At 54.1% G+C, this 11,471-nt stretch overlaps 1 protein-coding gene and 1 non-coding gene across 3 annotated transcripts in view; both read left to right on the top strand.

The window, feature by feature from the left end:
- The first annotated feature begins 575 nt into the window (after positions 1-575).
- SNRPA1 (small nuclear ribonucleoprotein polypeptide A') overlaps positions 576-11,471 on the top strand; it is an 18,800-nt gene continuing 7,904 nt past the window's right edge. Inside the window, exons 1-2 of one of the 2 annotated variants that reach the window (XM_014450417.2) lie at positions 576-854; positions 2,375-2,404. In XM_014450417.2, the coding sequence (XP_014305903.1) occupies positions 773-854; positions 2,375-2,404 (112 nt within the window). In that variant the 5' untranslated portion in view covers positions 576-772. Of the gene's footprint in view, positions 855-2,374; positions 2,523-11,471 lie in introns of both variants that reach the window. The other variant, XM_006108392.3, reaches the window with a different exon arrangement.
- Positions 3,884-4,008, top strand: LOC111824554. The gene has a single exon (XR_002827658.1). It is a non-coding gene; the product is annotated as a small nucleolar RNA SNORA54 (small nucleolar RNA).

Raw genomic sequence — 11,471 nt, 5'->3', positions numbered from 1 at the left:
TCGCCAGTCCTCTTCCTGGAACCTTTAAAGTCTCGAGTGCTGAACACTTTGCTTAACCAGCGGATACAAGTATCTAGAAAATCGGGCCCCCTCGAGACTCCAGAGACCCCCCAGGGTCGCATCCAAAACCGGGGACGTAGCCCAGGCGTCCCAGGACCTCGGAACCGCAAGAGATCCTGAGCCTGGCTCTTCGATTGTTTCGGCCTGGGCGCCGAGCGGCGCGCGCGTATAGTATGATTGATCAATTAACGCTGCCTGTTGGAGGGCGCAGGGCACGCTGGGATGTGTTCCTGGCGCTGGGCGGGAGCACACCGGAAGTGTGTCGACGTCCGCGCGGTGCACGCCGGGAAGCGAGGCTAGCAGCGAGCGGGGCATGCCGGGAAGTGCGTCTTGCGTCAGTCGCGGGGCACGCCGGGAAGTGTGTCGGCGTTGACCCGAGGCATGCCGGGAGGTGTGTCTGGTGTCAACGCGGGGCATGGCGGGAAGTGCGTCTTGCGTCAGTCGCGGGGCACGCCGGGAAGTGTGACGGCAGCGGCGCGGGGCATGCCGGGAGGTGCGTCTAGAGGTGGCCGGGGCTAGTCCGGAAGTGTGTCAGAGGAGTTCTTGTCGCCCGGAAGTGGTCCTTTGCAGGCGCGGGCAGGCCGTGTAGTGGTCGTTTGCCGGCCAGCGCGGGTCACGGAGGCAAGTGTGTCTGGAGACGGGCCTGAGCCACGCCGGGAGGTCTGTCTGGAGGGAGACCGGCGCCGCGCAGCGGGAGCGGGGAGGCGGCAGGATGGTGAAGCTGACGGCGGAGCTGATCGAGCAGGCGGCGCAGTACACCAACGCCGTGCGGGACCGCGAGCTGGACCTGCGGGGTGAGTCGGGGGAGAGCGCCCATGGCTGGCGCCGGGCCCGCGGCCCTGCGGTGTGGGCTCCGTGCACGGCTGGCTCGGGGGACGGGGACTCGAATCGCTGCCCGACCCGTATCCGTGGGCCTGTGTTCGGTTCGGCCTCGTGGGACCGTTTCTCAGTCTCATCTGCTCGAGCGCGAGCGGCTGGTTCTCAGGAAACACGTTAAAGTGATAGCGTCAGAGTGAGAGTAGGGCGCGCGCAGTCCTTTTCTTTTTCTTTTTTAGAGAGAGCGGGGGGGGGGGGAGAGGGAGAGAGAGAAACATGCATGTGAGAGAGACACATCGTTTGGTTGCCTCCCGCACACGCCCTGACCGGGTCCGGGATCGAACCCGAGACCCTCGGGGGCTCTGGCCACATGGGGCGGGCGAGGCCATTAGGGAGGAAGTGAAGGACCGGGTCCTGTGCTTCCTTAGCAGCGTCAGCGGCCCCGGGCCCTTCACGCAGACAGGTCATCAGGTGACCCCCATGTCAGCGGGGACACTGAACCCTTCCGATCCCGAGCTGCTGCAACCCCAGTAAAGGTTAAGTGCACCTCCCGGCCAAGGCCACACCCCAATGAGCATCCTCAACGCCCCGCCCATTTCCTACTTGAGAGATGGTGGAGATGCCCCGGGGGCAGGGAGCACAGTGGTCAGTCAGCATGGAAATGACCCCTTCTCCACCAAACGGAAGTTCATAAAAAGGAAAGTGTTCTTGCCCTGGCCGGGTGTCTCAGTGGTTAGAACGTCGGCCGGTGGACTGAAGTGTCAGGGGTTCATTCCAGGTGAAGAGCAGGTTCCTGGGTTGCAGGTTCAATCCGGGACGGGTTGGGTCTTGTGCAGGAGGCAACCAATCCCTGTGTCTCTCTCACATCCATGTCTCTCTCTCTTCTCTCCCCCTCCCTCCCACTCTAAGAACCAATGGAAATGTGTCCTAGGGTGAAGATGAACAACAACAACAAAGCAATCGAGGGACAGGCAGCTGTCTGTCCAGCAAATCAGAAGGGGACTTAGGAAGACCGTGAAGAGCAATCGCCTTGGGCATGAGCTGCTCCAGTCTGTGCCCAGAATCTGCGACCACGGGGACCACGGGGTCTCAGCGCAGCTGCTGCTGGCTCTGCTTCTGGCCTAGACTCCTTGCGGACAAAGCCAGGTCGTTCTATCCATCTTCTTATTAATCCTTCCCCAGCATATTTTCCCATGGATTTTAGAAAGGGTGGGGGGTGAGGAGGGGAGAGAGAAATAGGAACATCCATGATGAGAGAGCATCATGGGTCTGCTGCCTCCTGCATGCCCCTTCTGGGGATCGAACCTGCAACCCAAGACCTCCTGGTTCATGGGCTGACATCAACCACCGAGTGACACTGGCCGGGCCTGGGTAAACACTTTCTGAATGAATGCTAGCTTTTTAAAAAAATTGAATTACTGGGAAATTCTGCTAATGTACTCTAACACCTTTTAGTTTTATTAATACTTGTGGATTTTTTTTCCTCTCCGCTTCACAGGCTATAAGATCCCTGTCATCGAGAATCTGGGTGCGACCTTAGACCAGTTCGATGCGATCGACTTTTCTGACAATGAAATCCGGAAGCTGGACGGCTTCCCGCTGCTGAGGAGACTGAAGACCCTCCTGGTGAACAACAACAGGATCCGGTGAGTGGCCGCCGGGGCAGCGTCTGTTGCCCAGGCTGAGCGCCCTCCCCGCTGCCAGTGCCACCTCCATGTTTCCTCCTAAGATAAGAAACGAGGACGCTTTTCTCATGCAGGTGAGAGCTTAGCTTGGCATCGGGCTCGCCCAGCGGTTTCCAACCTTTTCCATCTCATCTCAGGGCGCACACAACTAGTCACTCAAATGCTACAGCACACAGACTCTGACCCCAAAAAATAGATTTATATTGATATCAGAGAGGAAGGGAGGGGGAGAGAGGTAGAAGCATCAATAATGAGAGACAATCACTGATCGGATGACTCCTGCTCACCCCACACTGAGGATGGAGCCCACAGCCTGGGCGGTGCCCTGACCGGGAATGAACCCTGACCTCCTGGTCCATAGGTCGATGCTCATCCCATCATGTGATGGGTTAAGTCCGCCTGGAACCTGTCCTCCAGGGAGATGACCCGGCTCTGCATTCGCTGTGCTTCCTGGCGGATCTGAGTTTGTCTTCTTTTCCTGGAGCGGACTTGTCTCGCTCTCCTTTATGTTTTCCCTCCTCGTTGCTCCCTCTCACTCCTGCGCGCTCCGTCTCTCTTTCTGTTCATTCCGTTTTTCCTGGAGCAGCTTAGAGATTAATTATTGAACAGCTGGCTCTGTTCCTAGCTCCTAGGGACGCGCACAGATGTGCTGCCCAGGTGTCTACTTCTGCTGCTGACACCAGTGCAGATGCCCCGGTTCCCGGCCTCTGTCACCTCCCCCCGTCCCCTCCCTCTGGCCAAGTGTCTGCTCACATCTGTCAAAGTTGAAAGGTGACCAGTGTTACCTCTACCCTCCCAGACAGTGCAGGGCCCTGAGCCATTTCAGTCCCACACGCCAGCTCGCTGTGTGTGTAACGCGCTGTTTAAAGCCATCGGCGCTGTGGGTGGAGAAGCTGTTGTGGCCGAGATGGGAGGGTGCAGAAGCTCCAGTGCATTCATCAGCTTGTTCCCTGGAAGCGTATCGGGCGCCGGAGAGGGAAGGACGGGGCAGGATGGTCCTCGCTCCCAGGCATCACCGTGCGCAGCGGCTCAGGGGGTGTCTGCTCTCCCTCCACAGGGCGACCTGGACCCCTGGCGTCGCTCAAGTCGCTGACCTCCCTGAGGTAGGAGACGCCCTGTGACAGTGAGTCCTTCACAGTAACCCCTGCCCGGCCTGGACCTTAACACCCAGTGAGGACAGAGGAATGCTGCATGGGAACGAACTGGAAAAGGTTTACAATTTAAAAAATACCTATGTTGTTTTTAAAACTCATAAACCTAATTCTGTTTTACCCACTATGGAGAAGAAAAGAAAAAGGCACCTTTTAAACACAAATCCTGCAAAGCACTGTTCGTGACCTGTGGGCCGTGCTGTGGCTAACGGGTTCCATTCCAGTGCGACAGCAGCCCCACTGCCAGCACACTGACCGCCTGATGGTGCTCTCAGTGTCAGGTCTTGGACACAAGCATGGGGGTGGGGTGGGGGAGGCAGGAAAAAAATTTTTCAGCCCTGGCTGGTGTTGCTCAATGGTTAGAGCGTCAACCTCTGAACCAGTGGGTCCTGGGTCAGTTCCTGGTCAGGTGCGATGAGAACTGCCTGAGCTGCGAGGCGGGCCTCAGGCGTTGCCAAACACACCTGCAGCCACGGTGAGCCAGGCCTGTGACCAGTAACTGCAGGGCAGGGAGCCCCACACCCCCCAATCTGACTGGGCCCCCCTTTATTCTCCCCAGCAGAGGAGACCTGCGAGATGGTGAAGTCCAACTGGCTGTGTGAGTGCAAGCTCTTCATTCAGCTCTGCTGCCGGCCCCTGGGTGGCGGCCCCTGGAACTCAGCCCGCCGGCCGCATACCTGTGGGGATGGGACCCCAATGTGCACCCCTAGGCCCTGCCTGGGAACCCCCACATTTACCGAATCTTGCAACCAAAGTGGAACGTCAAGCATGTGGCCTTGCCCGTCCCTTCTCACTGGGCTTCCAGCATCTCCAAGGTCAACCTCAGCCTCCTGCGGGACGGGCCGTCCCCACCTGTGACAGGGCCCAGCCGCCGGTGTCCTCCGCCCAGACTGTAAGCCAGACCGCCGGGCGGGACCTCCTGCTGCCAAACCAGTGTGGGCGTGTGGATCAGCTGCCTCTTCCGGTTCTCACCGAGGGGAGTCCTGTGAACAGAGAGCCCCAATATTTCCCTGGAAATGCACATATCGGCTCCCGGGACCAGGAGTAACCTTTGCCTTAAACTTTCTCTTGAGCTTGGATGTTTCCATTCAGTTGGGCTCCACCCTCAGTCCTCACAAAGCCCACCTGTCCCTGGGAGCTGGCCCCCACCTCAAAGAGGTGGATCGAACCCATGACGCCAAGAAAGATGCCCTCAGAGCAAACACAGTGCTAACCCTAAGTTAATAAAGAGTAAACAGCCCACAGTGAAGGCGTCTGTTTCTTTCGTGGGCACAGCGATTACACTTGGGCGCTGTCCAGCCGGTGTAGCTCAGTGGTTGAACATTGACCTATAAACCAGGACGTCATGGTTTGATTTCTGGTTTGATTCCGGGTTGTGGGCTCCATCCTCGTTGTGGGGGTGCAGGAGGCACCCGATTGATGGTTCTCTCTCATTATGGATGTTTCTCTGCCCCTCTCCCTTCCCCTCTGAGATCAATAACATATTTAAAAAAACAAATACAAAACCTTCTTTAAAACCCAGTAAGCGAAATGACAAGTACCAGTGCACATGTGTTGATATGTATGGGATTTGATATGTGTGCTATTTTGTTGTATTGACAAGCTTCAAAACTTCTTATGTCAAATTTTCTGAAGGTGTTAACATCATAGATATTTTTACGCCTAAAAATGTCGAATGTCGTGCCAAAAACGCATTTTCGGGAAGTTTCAATTCATTACTAGTAACTATTGAAAAAAAGCTGCATTATTAACCGGTACACCTGGTAAAACCAGTTTTTTTGTTTGAGGGCGCCGCCTTGTGGACATCTCTGGAATTGCATGAGGTTTAAACTTTTTAAGCCATCACAATGCAAACTACAGACAAGTTACTGGTACAGAGAATTCTCTTCATGAGCGATCTGACATCACCCATGTGACACCCTACCACCAACCAAGTATTTTAAATTTTTTCCTCCCAAATACTTCCGAGGCGATTTCCTATAAACAAGGGCCTTCTCCGGCACAACCATCAGAATCAGGAAGTTCACGCTGAGCGTCTCTCTGGTCCAATCCTCTGACGGGTTCCCATGTGGCCGGTTGTCCCAGGAAGGCCCTTCGCAGGCGCCAGAGACCCCGCTGCACCCCCTTCCCGGGAGAGGCACCCTGTGCATTGAGTCTGCATTTCTCGCCAGTCCTCTTCCTGGAACCTTTTAAAGACTCGCGTGCTTCCCACTTTGCTTAACCAGCGGATACAAAAGCTTAGAATCAGGGCCCCTCGAGACTCCAGAGACCCCCCAGGATCGCAACGAGAACGGGGGACGTAGCCCGGGCGCCCCAGGACCTCCGAACCGCAAGAGATCGGGAGCCTAGCTCTTGGACTGTTTTCGCCTGGAAGCCGAGCGGTGCACATGTACGTAGGGACCTGGTGGGTCCCCTCGGATGAACCCATGGCACCGAGGAAGACGCCCTCAGAGCAAATGCAGTGCTAACCGTAAGTTAATAACAGAGTTAACAACCCACAGCGAAGGCGTCTGTTTCTTTCCTGGGCACAGCGATGACACGTGGGTGCGGCCCCGCCGGTGTGGGTCAGTGGTTAAGCTCTGACCTATGAACCGGGAGGTCAGGGGTTCCATTCCTGGCTTGATTCCGGGTTATGGGTGAAGGAGGCAGCCGATCAGTGATTCTCATCATGGATGTTTGTCTATTCCTTTCTCTTTCTCTCTGAAATCAAAAGATTTTTTTTTTTAAGAGAAAATGGCATCTGTGTGCAGCCTGGAGGGCTCCGGTTGGGGTTGGCCTGTCATGTCTGGTGCAGCGGCAGGCAGCCTGGGAAGAGTCAGAAAAATGAGTGCCTTGGGAGGACCCTGTCCTGGGGGCAGCCTGCCCGTGGCTGCTGGTTCACAGGCTGAGGGTGAGGGTTCGAGAGCAGAGTCCCTCCCGGAGCGTCGAGTGCCTGGAAAACGTCCTTTTTGTCTCATTCTTTTGAGCTTTGGCTGCAAAAGAGACCATTAAAACAACCACACGCCCTGCGGCCAGTGTGGCTCAGTGGTTGAGCGTCGACCTATGAACCAGGAGATCATGGGGTTAGATTCCCAGTCAGGGCACAGGCCTGGGTTGTGGGCTCCATCCCCAGTAGGGGACGTGCAGGAGGCAGCCAATCCGTGATTCTCTTTCCTCACTGGTGTTTTCTCTCTCTCCCTCTGCCTTCCCCTCTGAGATCAATAACATATTTAAAAAAACAGATACAAAACCTTTTTTAAAACCCAGCAAGCGAAATGACAAGTTCCAGTGCACATGTGTTGATATGTATTCGAGTTGATATCTATGCTATTTTGTTGTATTGACAAGCTTCAAAACTTCCTATGTCCAGTTTTCTGAAGGTGTTAACATCATAGATATTTTTACGCCTAAAAATGTCGAATGTCGTGGCCAAAATAGCATTTGCGGGAAGTTTTAATTCATTACTAGTAACTAGTGAAAAAAATCCGCATTATTAACCGGTACAACTGGTGAAACCAGCTTTGTGGTCAGAGCGCGCCGCCTTGTGGACATCTTTGGAGTTGCATGAGGTTTGTTTAAAATTTTTTTTTTTTTTTTTTTTTTTTTTTTTTTTTTTTTTTTTTTTTAAGTCTATCACAAAGCAAAACTACAGAAAAGGTACTAGTACAGAGAAATATGAGCTGGGCCCTAACCGGTTTGGCTCAGTGGATAGAGTGTCGGCCTGCGGACTGAAGGGTTCCGGGTTCGATTGCGGTCAAGGCATATACCTTAGTTGCGGGCACATACCCTGTGGGGAGTGTGTAGGAGGCAGCTGATGGATGTTTCTCTCTCATCGATGTTTCTAACTCTCTATCCCTCTCCCTTCCTCCCTGTAAAAAAAGCAATAAAATATATATATTTTTTTAAAAACACGCTTTAAGAAAAAATATGAGCCGGGTTGCGGGCTCCATCTCCGTTGTTGGGGTGCAGGAGGCAGCTGACCAGTGATTCTCATCATTGATGTTTCTCTATCCCCGTTCCTTTCTGAAATCAATAAAAATATTTATTTATTTATTTATTAAAAAGGAGAAAAATAGTGGTGGCTGTGCCCAGCTTGCAGGGCTCCGGATAGGGATGGCCTGTCGGGTCAGTGGGGCAGCGGCAGGAAGCCTGGAGAAGGCACCTCAGGAGGTAGAGTAATTAGTGTCTTGGGAGGACCCTGTCCTGGGGGCAGCCTGTCCGTGGCTGCAGGTTCACAGGCTGAGGGTGAGGGTTCGAGAGCAGAGTCCCTCCCGAAGTCTCGAGAGCCTGGAAAACATCCTTTTTGTCTCTGTTCTTTTGAGCTTTGCTTGCACAGGAGACCCTTAAAACAACTGCATGCCCTCTGGCCAGTGTTGCTCAGTGGTTGAGCGTCGACCTATGAACCAGGACGTCAAGGTGTTATTCCCAGTGGGCACATGCCCGTGTTGTGGGCTCCATGCCCAGTGTGGGGCGTGCAGGAGGCAGCGGATGCATGATACTCTTTCCTCACTGGTGTTTCTCTCTGCCCCTCTCCCTTCCCCTCTGAGGTCAATAACATATTTAAAAAAACAAATACAGCCGAAACCGGTTTGGCTCAGTGGATAGAGCGTCGGCCTGCGGACTGAAGGGTCCCAGGTTCAATTCCGGTCAAGGGCATGTACCTGGGTTGCGGACACATCCCCAGTGGGAGATGTGCAGGAGGCGGCTGATCGATGTTTCTCTCTCATCGATGTTTCTGGCTCTCTATCCCTCTCTCTTCCTCTCTGTAAGAAATCAATGAAATATATTGAAAAAAAACAAAACAAAACAAAAACAAAAACAAAAACAAATACAAAACCTTCTTTAAAACCCAGCAAGCGAAATGACAAGTACCAGTGCACATGTGATGATATGTATGGGATTTGATATGTGTGCTATTTTGTTGTATTGACAAGCTTCAAAACTTCCTATGTCAAATTTTCTGAATGTGTTAACATCATAGATATTTTTACGCCTAAAAATGTCGAATGTCGTGCCAAAAATGCATTTGCGGGAAGTTTCAATTCATTACGAGTAACTATTGAAAAAAAGCCGCATTATTAACCGGTACACCTGGTAAAACCAGTTTTTTTGTTTGAGGGCGCCGCCTTGTGGACATCTCTGGAATTGCATGAGGGTTGTTTAAACTTTTTTTAAGTCGTCAGAATGCAAACTACAGACTAGTTACTGGTACAGAGAACTCTTCCTGAGCGATCTGACATCACCCATGTGACACCCTACCACCTCCAAAGTATTTTAAATTTTTTCCTCCCAAATACTTCAGAAGCGATTTCCTATAAACAAGGGCCTTCTCCGGCACAACCATCAGAATCGGGAAGTTCACGCTGAGCGTCTCTACGGTCCAATCCTCTGACGGGTTCCCATGTGGCCCGTTGTCCCAGGAAGGCCCTTCGCAGGCGCCAGAGACCCCGCTGCACCCCCTTCCCGGGAGAGGCACCCTGTGCATTGAGTCTTCATTTCTCGCCAGTCCTCTTCCTGGAACCTTTAAAGTCTCGAGTGCTGAACACTTTGCTTAACCAGCGGATACAAATGTCTAGAATCAGGGCCCCTCCAGATTCCAGAGACTCCCCAGGATTGCAACCAGACCCGGGGGCGTAGCCCAGGCGCCCCAGGACCTCGGAACCGCAAGAGATTGGGAGCCTGGCTCTTCCATTGATTCGGCCTGGACACCGAGCGTATGTTGGGAGCTGGGGGAGTCTCTCCTCAGGGGTGGATGGAACCCAAGACGCCCTCAGAGCAAATGCAGTGCTAACCCTAAATTAATAACAGAGTTAACAGCCCACAGCGAATGAGTCTCTTTCTTGGGCAGAGTGATTACAGATGGGTGCTGCCCGGCCGGTGTTGCCTAGTGGTTGAGCTTCCACCTAGGAACAAGGAGGTTTCACGGTTCGATTCCCAGTCAAGCACAGGCCCTGGGTTGTGGGGTCCATTCCCAGTAATGGGTGTACAGGAGGCAGCTGATCCATGATTCTCTCTCATCACTGGTGTTTCTCTCTGCCCCTCTGAGATCAATAACATATTTTAAAAAACAAAACCTTTTTTAAAACCCAGCAAGCGAAATGGCAATACCAGTGCACATGTGTTGCTATATATGCGATTTGATATGTATGCTATTGCTGTATTGACAAGGTTCAAAACTTCCTATATCAAGTTTCTGAAGGTGTTAACATCATAGATAAAGATGTCGAATGTCGTGCCAAAAAAAAAAAAGCATTTGCAGGAAGTTTTAATTCATTACTAGTGACGATTGAAAAAAATCCGCATTATTAACCGGTACACCTGGTAAAACCAGTTTTGTGGTCCGCGCGCGCCGCCTTGTGGACATCGTTGGAATTGCATGTGGTTTGTTTAAACTTTTTTTAAGTCATCACAATGCAAACTACAGACAAGTTACTGGTACAGAGAACTCTTCCTGAGCGATCTGACATCACCCATGTGACACCCTACCACCTCCAAAGTATTTTAATTTTTTTCCCTCCCAAATACTTCAGAAGCGATTTCCTATAAACAAGGGCCTTCTCCGGCACAACCATCAGAATCGGGAAGTTCACGCTGAGCGTCTCTACGGTCCAATACTCTGACGGGTTCCCATGTGGCCCGTTGTCCCAGGAAGGCCCTTTGCAGGCGCCAGAGACCCCGCTGCACCCCCTTCCCGGGAGAGGCACCCTGTGCATTGAGTCTTCATTTCTCGCCAGTCCTCTTCCTGGAACCTTTTAAACTAAGACTCGCGTGCTTAACACTTTGCTTAACCAGCCGATACAAAAGTCTAGACTCGGGGCCCCACCAGACTCCAGAGACGCCCCAGGAAGGCAACCAGAACCGGGGACGTATCCCAGGCGCCCCGGGACCTCCGAACCGCAAAAGATCCGGAGCCTGGCTCTTCCATTGTTTGGCCTGAGCGCCGAGCGGCGAGCACGTAAATCGGCCCAATCAATCAATGCTGCCTGTGGGCGGGCACAAGGCGGTGCACGCCGTGAAGCGCGTCATGCGTCGACCGCGGCGCGTGCCGGGAAGTGTGTCAGCGGCTGCGTGGCGGCATGCCGGAAGTGTGTCTTGCGTCGGACGCGAGGTATGCTGGGAAGTGCGTCTTGCGTCTGTTGTGGAGCACGCCGGGAAGTGTGGCAGCGTTGCCCCGGGGCATGCCGGGATATACGTCTTGGGGATGGCGTGGGGCTAGTCCGGAAGTGTGTCAGTAGGGTTCGGGCACGCCGGAAGGTATGTCGTTTGCCGGCGCAGGGCTCGCCGGGAAGTGTGTCTGGTAACGGGCCTGAGCCACGCCGAGAGGTTTGTCTGGCGGGAGCCCCGGAGCCGCGGAGCGGGAGCAGGGAGGCGGCAGGATGGTGAAGCTGACGGCGGAGCTGATCGAGCAGGCGGCGCAGTACACCAACGCCGTGCGGGACCGCGAGCTGGACCTGCGGGGTGAGTCGGGGCAGAGCGCCGGGAGCTGGCGCCGGACCCGTGGCCCGGCCGTGTGGGCCTCGCAGTGGGCGGGCTGCGCCTGGGCCGCCCCGGCCCGAATCTGGCGGGCGGGGCGGAAGGACCATCCCGGAGGCTCCGTGCACGGCCGGCTCGGGGGGCGGGGACTCGGATCGCTGCCCGACCCGTATCCGTGGGCCTGCGTTCGGTTCGGCCTCGTGGGACCGTTTCTCAGTCTCATCTGCTCGAGCGCGAGCGGCTGGTTCTCAGGAAACACGTTAAAGTGATAGCGTCAGAGTGAGGGTAGGGCGCGCGCTGGTCCTTT

This window comes from Myotis lucifugus, unplaced genomic scaffold (genome assembly GCF_000147115.1).
Source record: "Myotis lucifugus unplaced genomic scaffold, Myoluc2.0 scaffold_2213, whole genome shotgun sequence".
Classification (NCBI taxonomy): Eukaryota; Metazoa; Chordata; class Mammalia; order Chiroptera; family Vespertilionidae; genus Myotis; species Myotis lucifugus.
This window is presented reverse-complemented; position numbering and strand designations above follow the sequence as displayed.